Source organism: Juglans microcarpa x Juglans regia, chromosome 3D (assembly GCF_004785595.1).
Source record: "Juglans microcarpa x Juglans regia isolate MS1-56 chromosome 3D, Jm3101_v1.0, whole genome shotgun sequence".
Lineage (NCBI taxonomy): Eukaryota > Viridiplantae > Streptophyta > Magnoliopsida > Fagales > Juglandaceae > Juglans > Juglans microcarpa x Juglans regia.
In genome coordinates this window covers 579,941-599,442 of record NC_054598.1, presented here as the reverse complement: position 1 = coordinate 599,442, position 19,502 = coordinate 579,941, and the positions used below count along the sequence as shown (strand labels likewise).

Genomic DNA, 19,502 nt, shown 5'->3' with positions numbered 1-19,502 from the left:
GCACAAGCATATTCAAGCTATGGCAATGGAGATCGAGTCCACCACCAGGCTCGTGTATGCTAGTCTCCTTCTAGTCCACCAGTCTCGCCCAACTCCTGGTACTACAACCTCGGGATGAAAGAAAATGAAAACGAGGGAATCGGACGAAGAAAGAGAAATAACGTGGGAAAGAGAGGAAAGGTAGAAAAAATAATAAAATAAACATTTCAAGGGTAAACAGTGACTCACCAAGTTTAGAGAGGAGTTAAGATTTACTGTAGATCAAGTGTTAAACTTTAAATTTTTAGCTAGTCCAATATGTGAGATTTTTTATGAATATAATCAAATTATAGACTTGCATTGGCATTTGGCTAGTTCATTGCCAATGCTCTTAATCAATCTATGATATCCTTATACCTCTATTATTATTATTTTATTATTTAGTTTTTTTTTCTCTTTTTATGATTTGAATTTGAATTAAAAATTTCAAAACATAATTTTCTTGCTTAATTTAAAAGAAGATAAATTCAATCAATCAAAATAATTATATAATTTAATTAAAAGTAAATTTAATTTTATAAAAATTGACTTTTTTTTATTTTTATAAAATTAAATGTATTCTTAATTAAATTACATAATTACCTATAATTTAGAAGGTCTTTTTTAATATTTAAAGAGTAAAAGGAAAAAAATAACTGAATAATAAAATAGTAATAAATAAAATGTAAGATTACCTCTTGACTGAGGCGCTGTACAGGCGAACTGGATAATAATAAAAAACAAAAAAAATTAATTAATTTAAAAAAAAAAAAAATCCGGCCAGATATTCGTATTTTCCAGTTGGGCATCGCCTCCATCTGATCAGGAAACACACACACAAGGTGCCCCGCCAATGGCTCCGCCATACACCAAGCTCCCGCACCAGCGACACCAATTCCGTACCTTCATCGACGCCAGAATCAAATGGGTCCGAGACCCATACCTCGACTTCGCGGTCCATCGAGAGAAAGACCTCCAGCAAGCCGTCTTCCTCAAGAACCACATCCTCTCAACCCCTTCCAAGTCCCTCCCTCTCTCCACCGCCTCTCTCCTCAAAGCTCACCTCCACCTCCCCACCTCCACCTACAAGTTCTCCCTGAAATACCCCTCCATTTTCACCCAATTCCATCCCCGTCCTAACCTCCCTCCTCAACTTAAGCTCACCCAGCAAGCCCTTGCCCTCCACAAAGAAGAATCCGCCATTCACAGCTCCCCGATTCACCGAAAGGAAGCGGTTCGACGCCTCTCCAAGCTCCTAATGCTCACCAGAGCCTGCAAATTGCCTATATATATAGTAGATAGATTGATATGGGACATGGGTCTTCCTCATAATTATGTTTTGACCCTTCTCGCAGATTTCCCCGAGTATTTTCAGGTTTGCGAGATCAAGGACGAGTTGAGTGGTGAGCAAGTGCTTGCCTTAGAGCTTGTTTCTTGGAGGGACGAACTGGCAGTGTCGGAATTGGAGAGAAGGGTGTTGAACTGCGGTAACTCGGGCTCCAAGAGAGGAAGGCCCATTGCGTTCCCCATGTGTTTGCCAAAAGGATTTGAGTTAGAGAAAAAAGTCTGGAATTGGTTCGAGGAGTGGCAAGAGCTTCCGTACATTTCTCCCTACGAGAATGCGTTTCACTTGTCGCCTAATAGCGCTCAGGCTGAGAAGTGGGCTGTGGCGGTGCTTCACGAGTTGTTTTGGTTGCTTGTGTCGAAGAAGATGGAGAGGGACCTTGCGTTTTGCGTGGGGGAGTACTTGGGGTTTGGGGCTAGGTTTAAGAAGGCTTTGTCTCATTATCCAGGTATATTTTACGTGTCAAATAAGATCAGGACGCAGACTGTGGTGCTTAGGGAGGCTTATAGGAAGGATTTCTTGGTGGAGAAGCATCCATTGATGGGTATGAGGTATCGGTACATTCATCTTATGAATAAGGTGCCTAAGTGGCGAAAGCAAGCGGTTGTTATGGCCACTGGGGTTGAACAGAAGGCTGCTTTATCTGGCGAATGCCAATGGGTAGATAGAAAAGGAGGAAAAGTGAACTGCGTGATCCAAAGCTACAGAAGCACAGGTTGCGGCCCGGTGGACATCTTTGGCTGGCTGGCTGCTGCGGCGGCAGAACTAATCATAGGAATGGTGCCAGGTTTCAGGCGTGCAGGAAGTTAAGATGATCAAGTATGTTCCATTCGTGACTTGATTGCTTTATTCACTTCATTTTGTGGGTACTGAACCATGCTATTGCTAGGTGAATTCACTGACTAGATTTTACGGGAATCACACCGCTTAAGACATTGATAAAATCATCATAAAACGATAGCATCTCAAATCTTGATTCACTGTTCCAAACATGTAAACTAATTGTTATACAAACGATTACTTGCGTAGTTGAACCTATTGGCAAGGGTTATTTGCATTTAGTCTTTTAAATGTAGTAGTCTTTTCATTAATATCCATATATAATACTGACACCGCATTTTGATAATCTCAAGACTGAATCAAAAAGTCAACCCAAACCTCAACAGCCCCTTGAAGTCTCCAGCATAAAAAGGCTATATATGCATGCAGACTTCAATGTGCTAAGATTGGACGATGAAATTAAATAACTTAACCAGGCCAGAATGTGTGAGACTATAATGTAGATGTATAATTGATGAGTATGATAGGTCCCAAATTAAGAGAGTATAATTGCTAAAATGAATTGTTTCTCTTCGGGTGAGAATGTACCACAGATTTGAATAAACTTGCATAATAATCCATTAATAATTCTTGGCTGCTTAAATAGCAGCAAACCACTTAACAACCCACGTACATAAAGCCGAAAATAAAGGATAACACCATATTGCTATCAACTAGTAACTGAAACACAAACACACGTTGACCAGAATTGAACACACGTACTAACGGAAATAAATATGCAGAAATAAACATGTGCAACCGAAAATGACCCAGTCCATGCCTCATTCCCTGCTGCACGTTCAAGCCTCACTCTTTGATACTTGGGTTCAGTTTCTCTTAGACTTACGTGGCTTATCAATACTCCCCCCATTAAGTGGATCCTTGTCCTCAAGGTCCACAGTTGGGAACATTTGCAGCAGTTTTTTCGTCTAGCCAATTGCTGGTGGACCTGGATCCGTTTGAAGGTCGTTTGCTGCTGGTATGGGTGCAGCTTCAAAAGTACCATATTGCCGATTTTGAACGACACATCCCCCTTGAGTTGGTTGCTCTTCGGTGACATCTTCACAAATAATGTTGCCGCTGCCATTGTATCCTTCCAGCATGAGTAGTCGTGGCCCTTGACATCAGTGACCTGTAGTAAAATGCTCATTACAATTAAAACATAGACCTTGAGCTCGCCTTTGCTGCATTTCATCCCAAGTCAGTCGCCGAACAGGAGCTGCAGGTGCGGCTGGTGATGCCCGATTTGTTGGCGGAAGAGCTAACGGGGCTTTCAAATGTCCTAACGTCCTTTGTCTCGATAGTTGGTCATCTTTCATTCGTGCTAAGCCGATGGCTTCCTTTAAGGTTTGAGGCTTAAACATTCGGATACCATCCGAGATGTCTGCTTTTAAGCCACCCATAAATGTTCCCACAAGAGCTCTTTGCGTCCAGCCTCATACTCAATTGCCCAAGCGCTTGAATTTCCGCTGGTAATCACATAGAGAACCATCTTCGCACTCCGAAGGCCCAAAACGAGCCCAGAGTTCGTCTTCAAAATTTGTCCACGAGAGAAGGCATCCTTCTTCCTGGAATGTCTTGCGGATCCATTGCCACCACTGGTTGGCCTCTCCTTCCAAGTGGTAGGAGGCCAAAGAAACTTTTTGGGCTTCGGGAGTATTCTGGAACTCAAAAAATTGGTTCACACGATTGAACTACTCCGTCGGATCATCTCTTGAACATCGAGGAAATTCAAGCTTCGCTGTTTTGGAGGATACAACAAGCCGTCCCCCATTGTGGCCTTCACGGTATTGGTTACCGTGGTTTGGGAGCTCCTAGTTTGAAAGCAAGACATTAGAGAGGCGATTGAGGGTTTCTTCCAAATGACGAAGTCTGTCGGCCATGCCGAGCTCCATCTTGTGTAACCCATCCTACACTCCATCGAGCCCAGCCTCCAACTGCTCAATACGCTCTTTGTTGGTTCCCATAAATAACCTGGCCAATGATAGGTCCCAAATTAAGAGAGTATAATTGCTAAAATGAATTGTTTCTCTTCAGGTGAGAATGTACCACAGATTTGAATAAACTTGCATAATAATCCATTAATAATTCTTGGCTGCTTAAATAGCAGCAAACCACTTAACAGCCCTCGTACATAAAGCCAAAAATAAAGGATAACATCATATTGCTATCAACTAGTAACTGAAACACAAACACACGTTGACCAGAATTGAACACACGTACTAACGGAAACAAATATGCAGAAATAAACATGTGCAACCGAAAATGACCCAGTCCATGCCTCATTCCCTGCTGCACGTTCAAGCCTCACTCTTTGATACTTGGGTTCGGTTTCTCTTAGACTTACGGTGGCTTATCAGAGTACACTGAAAAATTTATTCACGCTGACATAAATGTTCAAATAGAGATCAACTGAATAATATTTCATAGAATTACATTATATGAATGTTGAAGATCAATCGAGTTCCATTCACCAACTGTAATTTTTATCAAATTTCCATAGTTCCCAAGAGAAACCTGGCTCCCAGTAAAACCGTAAAGGCTTACATTGTTGTCCTGTTTTTTGGCACAGTATGTGATATGTGCAACCAGTTTCTAGGTTGTAATTTATCGCCAGACTCTGTCATAATCAACAGGCCACGCTCCCAAACACTAACATCTCTGTAGCCCTTTCTCATCGCTTTCCAATATATTCCTACACTGCTATACCTTTCAAGACTAATTCTGTTTTCTCTAAACATTCTATCTTGTCATAATCTTTCAGCACCCATATTTCAATGTGTTTTGTTGATGAGAAATCTGCCCTGGTCAAAGATCCTCTCAGATCAAACAAGCAAAAGTATCTGTATTTTTTTCTGCAGAAGTCAGGATGAGGAATCATATGCTGAACTCCTCTTTCTTAGTGTGGAAAGAAACTATCATACCCTCATCAACTCTATCATCCAGATCATGGGCAATCATCTAATGCAGGTCCCCATATGCAGAGACCGGCATTCGTCTGATGAGACGAGGAGCAACCGAGATGACTTCCCTCCACGAAGTATGACTCTTGTCCCTAAGGTGTAACCTGCTTCCCCGGACAAAAAGACAGGCCCTTTGGAGAAAACATGAACCACCTTGTACGTGTTGGTTATACAATCGAGTCCGAGGCCATAGGACACATCATCGGATTCATGACTAGCCTGTGGCGGCATTAGAGCGTGTCCCCTAAGAGGGTTGTAGAGAAAATCTTGTTCTTCGCCAAACCAATTTTTAAAGAAAAACAAGCCATAATAAATGCTAACTAAGCTGAAGCAGTATAAATTTGCAAACTCAGCAATGGGGTTAGTGGCTGCCTTAAAAGTATTACTTACTATTGCTATCACATTCCATTAAAAACAACTTCCTTTTGCCCTGATTACAGGTGGAAGGAGAATAAAACAGTAAGCTGAGGTTTTCGTTGACTTGTTTCATGGAAGCAAGAGATGGGTTGTCGATAATGTCGCACCAGGTTTTGGAGAGACGGGGACAGCGAAGAGGAGGTTGAAGATGATATCTGAAGGTAGGTCCTCAAACCTTTTATAGTTCTGTTGTAACCTGCATGTTCCAGGAGGAGCAATATTTCTGATTCACGTTCGAATAACTACACCAAAGGTTGAGTAATTAATAAGCGCACGGACTCGGAAAGGTAAAACTACGTATCCAAACTAGGAAGCATCCCTGCACTGATTGATTTTCTAGCCTCAAATCTTTTAAAAACAACCCTGATTACTCATCCACCACTGGCGCGCGGCACGCGATGCTCATGTCGATGCTGTCTGATGAACCAACCATTCATGAGCAGCGAGAATGTTAAGCATCCATCACTATTTATTCTCAATATAAAATTTACTTGCACCAAAAGGTTGTCGCTTACCGTACATAGTCTCCTCGGAATTTTTTATATGTAGTATGGGTCTTAGGGAAGCCCAACCTAATTCTTAGGCCTAATTAATGTTGTTGTACTCTCTCAGTACTTTATATTTAAAAACAACAAAAAATAAATCCCTGAAAAGTTCAACAAGAAGCCACGATTAACTATTCACCGAGAGTGGTTATGAATCTATGATCACTCTCATTTATTAGTTTTTTTTTTTATTATTTAATAATTAAGAAAATATTTATTAATGATTTTATATTTTTTGTTGCAAAAAAAAAAATAGCTGTTAGATCACGAGAAATCTCTATAGGTCCAGACTCCAACATCACCCCATGATTCACGAATCACTTAACATTCTTGTTGCTCGTTTTGGTGCAATTCTCTGAATGCATCCAAAAGTGTACTGAAAAAGTACAGATGAAACCACCATAATTTCAGGCTCATAATTTCTTTCAACAACCACGATTTACATGCACGAGATTTCTTCTCTCTCGAACTTTCGGGAAAAAGCTGGCTGCAATAATTAAATTGCTATATATATATATATATATATATTATAGTCATGTCGTTTTCAACAGGAATTCAAAATCAAGGGTACTGCATGTGAACCCATGAAATTATAATATTGTACTATGCTCTAATAGTACTATAAATTAATTAATTAATTATTAGCATTTATAATTATTTAATTTGATACCTGATCTGGAAGCTACAATATTCATCATGTAGATCGAGTACTTACCGTAGTACTCCCAGATATATATTAGCTAGTGAGAGAGAGAGAGAGAGAGACCAAAACCCTAATTTAAGGTATAATATATATATATATATATATATATATGTTTGTTACAGAGAGAGAAGGTCGATGATAAGTGGCAGTGCTACTTAGTTCTAGCATAGTAATGGAGCTGCTACCTAATTGTATGTACTGATATGACGACGGTGAAGATGATAAGTACACTCAACAATCCGACAAAATAGACAGAACAAAAGCAAAACCTCTTTTGCATTAATATAAATAAATAAATATATATGGTCCAAAACAAATGTGTCCCAGATCCGTCATGTCTGACTCTGATCCAATCACATGGCTAACCTTCACTATATATGTATATATTAATGCCGCTGCAGGCTCCATCTGTACTACGTGGAATTCTTACCTATAGACCCACCCCCAAATAATTTGCAGATCAGCCACGTGATTAAACGTGACCATACACATCTTATCCCGACCCCATCCATCTTTCTATTAATTAATGATTTACGACTCTTTAACTACCAATAATTCATTAATTTTTTTTCTCACTTCATTTTTCCTACCTACCTACCTAATTACTCTGATCTCTGCTCATGAATGTATAATAATATATATTCATCCCATCCTTCTACTGACATGATGTTTTAAATCATGTACATGTACTTTTGTGTTAACTAAATTTTAGGTTAATTTTCGTTTTTTTTTTTTTTTTTTTTTTTTTTTTTTTTTTTATATATGGTGCAATTTCCATGTTTAAATATTTTAAGCAGCTTATAATTCATCTGATCTTATATATTTACGTCACATGACGTGAGGGGTTAAACCCCCTGATAAATTCATAGACGACGACTTTCCCTTTTAATTCTCAGTCCCAAATGTGATTCACGTGCCTATCTACCTATAAGTTTTTATTTTTATTTTTATTATATATATATATATATATATGAAGTAAAAAAAAAAAAGAAAAAGAAGATAATTAATAAAGAGTGGATGATGCATGCAGAAGATAATGAATTATGTGGATCATTTCTGTCCACATTGACAATCTATATATAAGATTGATATTCATGTATGTATGATCGCATCGAATCATCGAGAGAAAGTCAATTAATAAAGACTCTATGGGTATACTTATATATATATATATATATATATATATATATATATATATATGTAAAATGCATGCATTAATAAATTAGAAGTGACTGCAGGTGAACTGCGTATATTAGTCAATGTTTAATACTAGCTATCATGCCATGAGCGTTTAGTCGTACTTCTTATAAATACTCTCTTAACGATGTTGATTGGCTCATCAAGATAGATAATGTTTGCAAAGTAATTAAGATCACACGTTATTACAAGAGGAAGAACATATTCATGGAGCATAATCATTGCGATTAGGAAATTATGAATAAAGGGAGGACCCAGTACCCTTCATGTGGACATGTTTTTTTTTTTTTTTTCTTTTTCATATTTTGATTTTATTTTTATTTTTAATTTATATAATTTTTTTTTACGTGAATAGGACTGAATTATTTTATGTTGTATATAAAAATAAATTGTAAATATAAAAAATATATATAGATATTGTAAATTTATTGGTAGAAATGAAATATTTAAAAAGAATAAAAAAAATATTTAAATGATATAGAGAAAAAATAGATAAGCCGATAGATGATATATTATAAAAATCAGTATGTAAAATAAAAATAAATAAATTTTTGTAATATATTTTAAAAGATAAGATAAAAAATTCATTGAGAGTGCTCTAAAGCTGTAATCTCAAATTTGTTTGGATGTTGCATTATTTCGATTGAACGCTGTCTTAATTAGTATACTCTTCATTAATTATTTGAAAATAAATTGGAGATGCAAATTGATAAATTTTGTAAATTAAAAAATAAATTGACGAAATTAAAAAATTCATGGAATCTTTTATTATCTATTTTTGGTTTTCGGCTATCTGGGTCTCGGTTGTTGGGCTGGACTTGTTCCTCCCATGCTGTCGCGCGAGCACTCATAATCCTCTGCTTTATATACATCTCATGAGGGTGTTCATCGGTCACACCCACTCATCGACAGTGGTGAAAATTCTCATCAACAGAGGAGAGAGTTCAAGTCCTCCCGAAGAGAGAGACAAAACAAAAACTGTATCTCAGAGAGAGAGAGAGAGAGAGAGAGAGAGAGATATGGGGAATATAGGAGAGATTGAGGAAATTCAGGGGTATTTGTCATCTTCAACAACAATGCCTCTACTGGCTTTGAATCATGTCTCGTTCGTTTGCAAGTCTGTGAGCAACTCCGTTAGGTTCTACGAGGATGTCTTGGGCTTTGTTCTCATCAAACGCCCGTCTTCCTTCGACTTTGAAGGAGCTTGGTATGCCAGCCACTTAACAGTAATCTCAGAAGATTTCATTTTTCTTTCCTACTATCCTTTTGTTATTTTCTGGGTTTTGTTTTCATTAGCTTTTGAGCTGTTTGAGCATGCAACCCAGATCCACAAGTGGGCTTAGCTACATATGGCCCTGCTTGCTCTTTGTTTTTTTGTTGGCTCAAAAACTCATTCCCCTCGTTGGGATTCCAAGTCATACAGTATTATTCGCCCATCTGTTTTTTTTAATGGAAATTTACCGAAACTTCTGCTTTTCCCAGCTACAATTTGATCTTGAGGCTTAACAAATGACTCTCACCCATTAGTTTTTCTTCCACTCCCCCCAAATCAACTTTATATCTTTCACGTGTATCAGTCTATATTCCCACCCCTATGTGCACAAAACTAGCTATGCGTACACCGATGAAATTCAAATTCTTTGGATCGTAGTCCCAATGAACATGACAAATTGATTTGCTGGTTCCATTCCAAACTCTGGGGGCCTTTTTTCTTGTGCCGGTCTCAGCTTGGTTACACACTTGACTTGGAAGATCTATTTGCTCTGAGTTACTTTATCTTTTTGTTGTTACCCCACTTCACCTACCAGATCTCTCTCTCTCTCTCTCTCTCTCTCTCTCTCTCTCTCTCTGCGTTCTTCTATTTCTTTTGACATCCATAACTAAAAAGTTTTCTTCTTTTAGGTTGTTCAACTATGGTATTGGCATACATTTGCTGGAGTCGGACAATGCCCCAACAAAGAAAAGCGCAATAAACCCAAAAGACAACCATATTTCATTCCAATGCTCAGACATGAACAGGGTTATTCGGAAACTAGAGGAGATGAACATAGAGTATGTTACGGCAGTGGTGAAGGAAGGTGGGATTACAGTTGATCAGCTCTTCTTCCACGACCCTGATGGGTACATGGTTGAAATATGCAATTGTCAAAATCTCCCTGTTCTTCCACTTATGTCATGCCCTCTCAAGCTAGCTGAACCCACCAGGAACAACACCATCCCATCATTTTATGGTAGGTTTTCTGCCATTTATCATTTATATAGGATTGTCTTACCCATCAATATTCGTCTACGGTACAATTTTTGAAACCTAAACCATTATTTTCAAGTTAAACAAGTCAGATTTTGCTGCTGCAACTAGCAGATATCGAATAGGAAGAAGAACATTGTAAAGATGGTATATTGACAAACAAAGTTTTAACCATTAACTTTGAAGATAATAATTGAGATTTACTCTAGAAACTAGTGATCTGTGTGCGTTGTGACTTTTAAAGCCGGGTGTGGTTCTAAAGAAGAAAATGCAGGTAAGCGAATTTCAGAGATGCAGTGCTATGGAGAAGCTGAGGAACTGATGATGGAGAACTTTATGTTGGACATGATGACCATTTCGATCTGATCAAGGATTACTTGAGAGTGATTGTTGCAAATTCTCTCCAAAATCTCATGGAATTGTTGTTGTATACAACATTGTGCATCTTTGTCTTGTGAGGAGTGAAAAAAAAAAAAGCTTCTGGTTATGGAGTTTTGTATGATTTGTTGTGATAATGTTGCATTATGAACTGGTTGAGTTGATCAACTTTTATGTCTATGATTATTTATATGTAGGGCCGATTATTTATGGTCATGATTTGCCAAGACTTAAGAACCGTAATAAAATGTGAAGGGTCAGGAGTCCATTATTTGACTCCCAAGGACTTTCGCTGCCTATTATGTTATGCCAGCACATCTAGACATGCATTTCATTTATAAAAATGCATTTAATTTCTAAAATAGAAAGGGATTAAAGCTATAAAAGGAAAGGGTGGTTTCCCAACAAATATTCTATTGCAGCAAATAAATTAAAGTGTGTAAAAGAAAAAAAAAAAATGAAAGTTGGGATGGACTAGAATTTGTAGTTTTGAAGTGATTGCCTGATTGATGGAGAGACATTCTCTCTTCCTCTACATAATCCTGCCTCTTGGATATAGAGTGGAAAAATGGCTGAAATAGGGTTGAGTTGTGGGACCAAACGTGTTGGTGATTTTGCTGAGTTTTCAGGTAGATCGGCGTGAGTAGAGGCAGTGGAGTGATGTGTGTTGCTTGGGAACGGATGGTTGCTGCTAGTTCGAGCACCTTCTTTCCAGCAAAAAGAGGAGGATACTAGAGAATTAGGCCACTAAAAACTAAAATTGAAGGATACGATCGATAGGTTGTTGGGCATGGAGAAGGGACGCATTCACTCAAGATGTAGAGTAAAAGAGAGAAGAAGCTTTTACCATTTCGGGCGGCTTGGGCGGGGATTTCAATGTTCTTCAGATGGAGCATTTTGAGGAGAGAGATGGGCTGACAAAATTTGTCGAAATTTGGTTCATTTGGAAGTGAATATCTACTTCGTTGAGTATTGAACATACTGAAATAACTACTAGTATTCAACTAAATAGTATTACAATCTTCAACTGCTCTCTTGATTTCTACATGATCTAATTATGGAAAAGGACCTGTTTCTTACTTGGCTACCATACAAGGAAGAGTTCAACCTGTTCGCCAGAAAATGCCTAGCAGAAGGAAGAACTTGTTATTACATAAGAATGCTGTTAAAAAGGGAATTTTTCCCACAGAATCTTGTTACATCCATTCCACCAAGATCAAACATGCCTACAGCATATGTGCAAGTCACTCTACACCTTTCACGCTGTTGTCAACTGACAATTGTGTATCATCCAATCCAATTAAGTTACAATAAGCTTGCGTTCTCAAAAAATGATTTTCCTTCAGATCATAATAAATCAATAATCAACGTCTTCAGAGAAACTTTTGTGGCCAATAGACACCTCACCACCTTCAATAGGGAGCCCTTCACATTCTTCCCAACATAACCAATAGCTTTCTTGTTGAGATGAACTTAACCTTCTCAATTGTTAATGTTAAGATTGATATATTATCATGGCTGAAAGGGCAAGGGTGAGGCCGTGTAGCAGAGGTTGGTCTAAACAATAACACGGGATTCATCCCATTGGTACAAAGGGCTGCTCTTTTATGCATTTCATTCACCCCATGAAATGACAACAAAAACATCGTCAAGGGACCATTTTCTTGGTTCTGATTTCAGATAAGGGTTAATTATAGCAAGCTCTGCATTTGCGAGTCGATAGCCAATCACAATTTCGCGCCTTTGACGACCCCTAATCATTATATCATAAAAGCGGAGTTCCTCCTGGTCAAATAAATAGAATTCTGCAGGCTTGATACACATCTCATTCCCCTGCAATATAAACAAATCAAATTTAATCCTCTGCAATTTAACAGGCTTTGATTAGTAATAGCAGGAACTGCAGCTCAAACAAAAGGCTAACATGTTGAGAATCGTTTGCTATTTACCGACAAAATTATTGTTTGTTGAAATAATAAAAGAAAAAAGAAACTTGGGATGGAGTATGAAATAATACCTCCTCTGCAAATAGCTCCTCAAGAACACGATTTATTTGCTTGTCTTCAGCTACCATTGCTAGTGCCATACTAACCAGTTCATTTGATAGCACATAGTCACTAATTCTGGACACGGACACCAGGTTTCTTGTTCTAGAATCCAGGATTTCACTAATTATTATTGATTTGTCTGAAGCTTGCTGCATTTCACGGATCCAAGAGCTGTGGGAGAACCCAGATGACCGTAAAGAAGTTGACTTTTTATCTTTGAACGGCAGACGTTTTGACTGAAGTCCATTAGATAACAAGCAGCTTTTATCAGTAGTAATAAGTGAGAGATCCAAATACAAAAAGGGTTCGGTATGCTTGTAAAAGTGACAATCTTAAGACACATTACTGCTCAGTACTTATACAGATACTGTAGCTACCTGTATATCTCGGATCAGAAGAAGGGTGGCAAGGGATCGTGAGTCAGAATGCACAACAGAGTCTTCCAGCGACTCATCTGCAAGAATTAATATCTGTCCGTTTAGAGTTAGTATATAGTAAGCCATTGAAGAATAAACACAAGAAATTTCCAAAAGTACTTGCTCATGCTCAGACAAAAAGAAGCATATCTTCATTGGAAACTAACTACCACGCTGCTTGAAATATTGCAAGTAGCTCTCATATAAATTAGCAAATATGGCAATTGCATAGGGGTAACCAGCTTTAATTCCAGCATACGTCTTCAGTTGCAGATACTATGTTTGGAATTTCAGAAAGGCTTCTACATGTGATACCAAACTTCCATATTCATGGATTTTGCAGCTTATGACCCATATAAAATGAGTCATCTCATCTTTCATATGGATAGTGGGATGCGAGAAAATAACTATAGATTCCTAGATTGGCAGGAAGCGCAATATGAGTCAATTGGTAATCTAGAAATTCCTTTGCTTTCCCAAGGTGTAAATCTTATCATCAATCTTCTTTGGAATGCTGCCACTAAATGATTTTGTTTTTCTCAAATTTCCAACTACCATCGGCATATTATTTTTTCCAGGTAAATGACCATTTATTAGGTGGGTACCTGTGAAAGAACATACACATAGAGAGAGAGAGAGAGAGAGGAATATAAGGACTCACGGAATCAAAAGTCTCCAAGGGAAGACTCTCTAAATGCCTTCGAATAACAGCATTCCCCTCACGGTGCACAAGTTTTATGTTCTCTAACCTAGATATATCAAGTTCACCATCGGTGAGCTTCTTTTCTCTTTCTTTTTCTGGAACCTCATTAAACATCCACAGTTCTGAACCTGGAGCTAAAAATGCCTCTAGAACCTGAAAAATGGCAATGCCGACCATACATGAAGTTAGAGCTCCATTTTCAAGAATTATGCAGAGAATCCAGTTTCCATATTTCTAACTTACCTAACAGAGCATGGTTTTAGAGGTAATGGTACAGAATGGATTATGTAACAAAGAGGGATTTTTAGGTGATATAAACAATTGAATAACGTAAGATTTTTTTTTTTTTTCTAAATGCATGGGCTAATTACCATAATCATATCATCAATGTCACGGCGCCAACCACAAAACAGTATCCTCTCAGGATATTTTGGAGGGTCAGGTATTTTTCGAAAAAGACCCCTACATACCTGCAGAAATGAGATAAGGAAAGGAAACTGAAAAACATTTTTCTTCAGCAAATAATTAAACATGATAAGAATAAAAAATAAGCACAGTTTTTCATTTACTTCTATGGGAAAATATAAGAAATACTACATTCTGCCGTTTCTGAAATTATCTTTTATTGCTGATAGAAAATTTTCACTGGGAAATTCTCCTTCGTTTCACAAAGTTAGTGTAAGCATTGACAATTTCTGTTCCATTAACCATCTGGTTTTCAATTGACAAATTTCTACCAAACCATAAAATATAAATTCCTATAGGAAAACTCAACATGCAAAGGCCAACTCATTCACATCAATTTCTACGTGTATATGATAGAGACAATTATCTACCAGAAGCAAATAATTCTATGTAACATGTAAATGTCGCTTGTGCGTTTGATTTTTTTATGAAATGAAATAACAGCCCAAACAAAAGCGGTGGCCTCCCTCACCCTAAAACACTCCACTCCCAGGCTAACCCCAACCCTCTCCCTTTAAATGCAGAGAAGTGACACTCGAACAGAAAGGCTGGTGATCGTTGGTTCTTTTCAGTTTTCAATTTCTCAACTGAACATGGTGAAAGTATCAAGCTAATTGTAAAAGTTAGATAGAAATCCAGTTTTGTGACTTCCCAGCAGTAGATTCTTCAATTTGAACCAAAAAAAAAAAAAACCAATAAAGCAATTTGGTGCTACATGTATCTAGAAAATAAAAAAAGAACAAGAAGGAAAAATAACCTCTGGAAGGGGACCTGGGGCATATGTGTCATCATCCTCAGCTATAACAAGGACTTCATCCCCTTCTTTCAAAACATAACTGTCATCTGGATTTAAAATTATCTTCCCACCCTCTGCAGCCACCTTAATTCCACAAGGAATTGCATCAGGAAATGAAATAAGTGCATCTCCAAAATGCAGACCATCCAACTGGGGCCACCTTTTGATATAAAACTCAGCATTCTCAAACCCCAATATATCCTCCCAAACCTGCCACGAGAAACCAAATAATACAAAAAACAAAGATTAAAAAGCTGTAGTTTCAATTTGTGAAATTAACACTATGTGGTACTTAAGAATTGCAGAAGAGAGGCTGTATAAACCAACGGTTCTATGACCAAAAGATAGCCCATTCTCCTATCTAGGCCCTCAATTATGAAAAAGTAGGGAGATCACATTCAGTGTGGGCAGCATAGATGGAGTCGAGAGCTCCTATAGATTTCCGATTCACAACCTTTTTTTTTTTTGATAAGTGATTTCCGATTCACAACTATCAAACACGAGAGACGAAAGCATAAGGGTGCTGCGAAAACAGCCTTGCTCCACTGTATAAACTGTAAGGTTTTTCAAGAAATAAAAATTTAATAAAATAATCATGTCATAAATATTTGATATGGACAAATTGTGAGAGAAGGATTATGGTACAGATGAATACAGGATTATAGTACATAAAGAACTAAAATACAGATTCACAAATATGGCTTCTCCGCCCCCGAAGTAGCATAAACATTGTCCCTAATTAAGAAATAAAGAGTCAATATCAAATTTAATAAAATTTGAAATATGAGTGGTGCTAACTAAATTTAGTTTGTCACGATGGCAAATAGTTCAATGATTGATCAAAAGTGACATTTAAGGATTAGGAGGTGCAATTACAACCCAAAAAAGAAAAGAAAAAATGAGGGGGTTTGGCACAGTCACTGACTTCAATAAACTTAAAATTTTTAAATTTGTGTGAGAAATGTAATTGAAGTTCATTAAGTAACCTGTGCAAGGCCAGGTTGCAGAGCGCATTTTATCATCAGGCGTCCAATTACATCATGAGCAACTACTGTTTCAATAAGTTCCCCACCAACCAGCTTCACCAGGGGCTCATTGTCAAGGTCACTCATCTCCACAACAACATGACCCCTCAAACCCTCTTTCACTCCAGTGAGACTGAGCACAACCCTCAAAGCACGTGCATCACTCTGAGAAAAAGAGAATGTATGAGCCATATTTCCAAGAAACAACATAAATCACTGAGAACCATAATGGTAGTGACGGAAGTAACCTGATCAGCATTTTCATCTGAAGCTAATACAATGATAGCACGTGCCTTTGAAACTGACACCTATTAATTGTGGAAGAAAAGGAAATGGAAAGGAAAATAATCATGAATGGCACATACGTAGTATTAGAAAACAATGAGAGAGAGAGCAGCCACATATCCAGGAAAAAAAAAAAAAGAGAGAGAGGAAAAAGGAGGCATAGATAACAAATGGTACCTTCTTTAAGTCAGCCAGTATAAGAGGACTGCCACTTCTGCATATAACAGATGTCCCCATCAAGTCGAATTCTAGCTTTGCAATATCCATCTCCATTTCCTCCTTGTCTCGTTCTGCAAGTACAACAACAACGCCACCACCAACGCTTTTGTTTGCTATTGCTAGTTGCTTCAGGAGTGAACCCTATAGCCAGCACATCATTTGTTAACTTTATCGGTTTTCTCTAAATAAATTTTACACTTGGACCTCAAGATTTGTGCAGTTGACCTATTTCGTCAAATAAAATAATGACCAGGTCTAGGGAGGCCAGGAACAGAAAGGGTCAAGGGCATCAAGCTTAAATTTACTCAAGGATTACCAATTTATCACTCCATCCAAGAATAAGTATGTGGTTCCTTTCGATGACTTCACTCTTCCCTTTTCGCAGTGAATCCACCTTCTCTGAGATAGCATCCGAAACAAGCCCAAGCATCATGGCAAATATCAGCATGCCTCCTGAACTTATAGAGACAGAAACAATCCTTGGCCCAGTGCCAACCCTGTCAGCATGATTTCCTGAGTCAGCTACGAAAGTCCAGGAAAGCCAAAGAGCCTCGGCAAAGCTACTCTCGCTGACCGCATATAATGCCAATCCACCAAACCCTATAAGAAATATAGTTGCAAATAGGAGTGCAAGTAGCTTTGCATAAGGATATACAGAGAAACATACATCCACCATGTATGCAATTCTCTTCTTCAAGGGAACCTCTTCCTTGTTCATCTTAGTCCTCTTCGAAAGACTTTTGATTTGAGGAAGATAGTCAAGATATTTGTATGGCAGAAATAGCATAATGAGTGTGACCACCACAGTGTACAAGGCAACAGTTCTACCAGCGGCACAACTAAAATAAGAGAATGGGCTATCATGTTCAAATGGCAAATCGTTCATGCTTCCACCACGAACCTCTTTAACACCACAAAGTCTATAAAGGTTACCATTCTCTTCCTGCAAAACAACACCAAATCTTGAAAATCTTGAGTGGATTTCCTGGTGAATAGATCCCGAAGCCATAGCAAATATAATGTACAACATCTGCATAAAATGTCAAACAACCATACCTGAAGTTTTTCGACTTTGTTCTGTAGATAAACTGCATAAGGTACAGATATTACACAAGTGAAACTGAGCTGCAACATAAAATGAAAAAAATTAAAATCCAATAATAAAAGTTTTGAAAAGCAACTCATCAACTGCTGCCCTGTTGCCGAGACACTCAAACAAAGAAAAGGAGAAACAATTTGATATAACTACATCAGTTTTCCAAATAAAAAGGAAAGTTTAAATTTAACAACGGGGTGATATGCATGTGAAAAACCTGTATTATAAATGTGTAGAGCATTCATACTTTATTTTATAACTTGGTGTACGTTAGTTGCTCTCTTGAGAACCTAATTGCAAAACCCTCGGATAATACAAGTTTTTTCAACGACAAGATTAGCGTGTAAAAAAAAAGTAATAAATTATATAGCTTGCTTTAGGTGACTTTCTTCATTGGTTAACCCAAAGACATACAGCATGACGTTCCATCTTTATTCTCATCCTTTATTTTCCCCACTCCCTTAGAAACTAACCAGCGTCTTAAAATATGACTAATACGTGCACAAACTAAGGTGACTAACTAACTAACTCGGAAGAAGATTCATGACCTTCAAAAACGTAACTTTCTGTCTTCTTTATCCACTTTCTCAGCAACCAAACAGAAGCTAAAAGTTACTTTCCAAAAAAAAGAAAGAAAGACAAGAATGTTAAAAAGCACGCAGACACAGAAATGAGTTGAATAGTGACTAACCAAATATAGGATGAAGGACTGCTTAAATCCCCGGGTTCTACACACACTGAGTGGACTCACCGAAGCTTGACTACTCGGCACAAACGGCTTCTTAGCATCCGAATCCCTATCATCAGAATCATTGCTCTTATTAACAGGGGCCGGAATACGGCGCGTCTCATCCGCCAATCTCACATCCATCGAACGACCAGGAAGGCTAGAATCCGACTGCTCGAGCTTCCGCGACTTGGTGGAGTTAAGTTTGACCGGAACCGCTCTGCCTCTCGCGGGATACGCGCCAAGAAAGGGAGGGTAGATCCAGTCGCGATCGGAGAGACGATTGTCGTGTCGAGAGGAGGAATCATCACCGTTAGTGACGGAGACACGGAGATCGGACGGCCTGAGAGAGGAGCGAGAATTGGGGAGTGTGGAGATGCGACGGACGGCGGGGAAGAGTGGGCCGGGGAAGTGAGGAGTGGGTTCCGCATGTTCTGCGATTGTCTTGAATTTCTTGAGGAGCGGTGGCCTCTCAAATTTGCTAGGACTTGGGCCCGGAGTTGGATCTTCATTGGTTTCGGGCATTTCCAGAGAGAGAGAGAGAGAGAGAGAGAGAGAGAGATCAGAAAAGGACCGGTTTTGTTTTGGCTGGAGCAGCTTAATCAGTTGGAGCTTTGAAATTCTGGGTGTTGGGGGTGTCTGAGTTGAGAGAGAGAGAGAGAGAGAGAGACAGAGAGAGAATCGTATGCATACGCGCGCGTGGAAAGCAGTGTAGAACTGAAGATTAGTGGGAGGGGATTTTTTGTGGATTAAAGCCATATGAGGGTGGGTCAGATGATGAGGTGGATGGCCGTGATCGAATCATCGAAGTGAGTTTGTCCCGGTAGAGAGAACTTTACGTTGCTTTTTTTTTTAAAAAAATTCCGTTTTTCAGTTTTCAGTTTTTAGTTTACGGTACTAATTCCAATCTGGGGTTGGAAGTTGGGAAAGGCATGAAAAGCGTAGGGCATGAGAAAGATTTGAGAATTCTCTCACTTTTCATTGGTCTGAGAGCAGATCAAAAATGAAACTCACAAAATCTGTTCCGCTGCACGCATGCTCATCTCTCCTTTAGATTAAAAAATGAGATAAAATGAAATGAATTGAAAT

The 19,502-nt window shown here is 38.4% G+C and overlaps 3 protein-coding genes across 11 annotated transcripts; 2 read left to right on the top strand and 1 right to left on the bottom strand.

Annotated features, from left to right (window-relative positions):
- The first annotated feature begins 788 nt into the window (after positions 1-788).
- On the top strand, positions 789-5,828 carry LOC121256282 (protein WHAT'S THIS FACTOR 9, mitochondrial). 6 transcript variants are annotated; one of them, XR_005938961.1, is made up of 3 exons: positions 789-2,182; positions 5,167-5,222; positions 5,586-5,828. XR_005938961.1 is itself a non-coding variant. In XM_041157024.1 (2 exons), exon 1 carries the CDS (start codon positions 872-874, stop codon positions 2,171-2,173), a length of 1,302 nt encoding a protein of 433 aa, XP_041012958.1. In that variant the 5' UTR covers positions 789-871; the 3' UTR covers positions 2,174-2,182; positions 4,947-5,133. The 6 variants fall into 6 exon arrangements, 2 of the variants coding, with proteins under 2 accessions (XP_041012958.1, XP_041012957.1); XR_005938959.1 differs by having other exon boundaries at positions 5,167-5,301; XR_005938962.1 differs by having other exon boundaries at positions 5,153-5,222.
- Positions 5,829-8,789: 2,961 nt separating this feature from the next.
- On the top strand, positions 8,790-10,799 carry LOC121254715 (virulence protein STM3117-like). 2 transcript variants are annotated; one of them, XM_041154856.1, is made up of 3 exons: positions 8,790-9,214; positions 9,910-10,238; positions 10,530-10,799. In XM_041154856.1, exons 1-3 carry the CDS (start codon positions 8,883-8,885, stop codon positions 10,619-10,621), a joined length of 753 nt encoding a protein of 250 aa, XP_041010790.1. In that variant the 5' UTR covers positions 8,790-8,882; the 3' UTR covers positions 10,622-10,799. The 2 variants fall into 2 exon arrangements, with proteins under 2 accessions (XP_041010790.1, XP_041010789.1); XM_041154855.1 differs by having other exon boundaries at positions 8,918-9,214; positions 10,518-10,799.
- Positions 10,800-11,614: 815 nt separating this feature from the next.
- Positions 11,615-19,062, bottom strand: LOC121254713 (ion channel DMI1). 3 transcript variants are annotated; one of them, XM_041154852.1, is made up of 12 exons: positions 18,378-19,061; positions 17,647-17,715; positions 16,907-17,533; positions 16,549-16,731; positions 16,335-16,394; positions 16,048-16,251; positions 15,023-15,271; positions 14,172-14,270; positions 13,759-13,953; positions 13,059-13,151; positions 12,651-12,917; positions 11,615-12,466 (listed from the first exon to the last, which is right to left on the bottom strand). In XM_041154852.1, exons 1-12 carry the CDS (start codon positions 18,936-18,938, stop codon positions 12,248-12,250), a joined length of 2,826 nt encoding a protein of 941 aa, XP_041010786.1. In that variant the 5' UTR covers positions 18,939-19,061; the 3' UTR covers positions 11,615-12,247. The 3 variants fall into 3 exon arrangements, with proteins under 3 accessions (XP_041010786.1, XP_041010788.1, XP_041010787.1); XM_041154854.1 differs by having other exon boundaries at positions 17,647-17,678; positions 18,378-18,498; XM_041154853.1 differs by lacking the exons at positions 11,615-12,466; positions 12,651-12,917 and having other exon boundaries at positions 13,059-13,135; positions 18,378-19,062.
- Between the last annotated feature and the right edge of the window lie 440 nt (positions 19,063-19,502).

Bases quoted from the DNA above. Each gene is read 5' to 3' on its own strand.
- LOC121254715 (XM_041154856.1), top strand. From the start codon at position 8,883: ATGAGGGTGTTCATCGGTCACACCCACTCATCGACAGTGGTGAAAATT. The intron at 9,215-9,909 runs GTATGCCAGCCA...TTCTTCTTTTAG, and splicing joins TTCGACTTTGAAGGAGCTTG to GTTGTTCAACTATGGTATTG. The intron at 10,239-10,529 runs GTAGGTTTTCTG...AAGAAAATGCAG, and splicing joins CACCATCCCATCATTTTATG to GTAAGCGAATTTCAGAGATG.
- LOC121254713 (XM_041154852.1), bottom strand. From the start codon at position 18,938: ATGCCCGAAACCAATGAAGATCCAACTCCGGGCCCAAGTCCTAGCAAA. The intron at 15,272-16,047 runs GTTACTTAATGA...TTCTCGTGGCAG, and splicing joins TGCAACCTGGCCTTGCACAG to GTTTGGGAGGATATATTGGG. The intron at 14,271-15,022 runs GTTATTTTTCCT...TCATTTCTGCAG, and splicing joins CCCCAGGTCCCCTTCCAGAG to GTATGTAGGGGTCTTTTTCG.
- LOC121256282 (XM_041157023.1), top strand. From the start codon at position 872: ATGGCTCCGCCATACACCAAGCTCCCGCACCAGCGACACCAATTCCGT.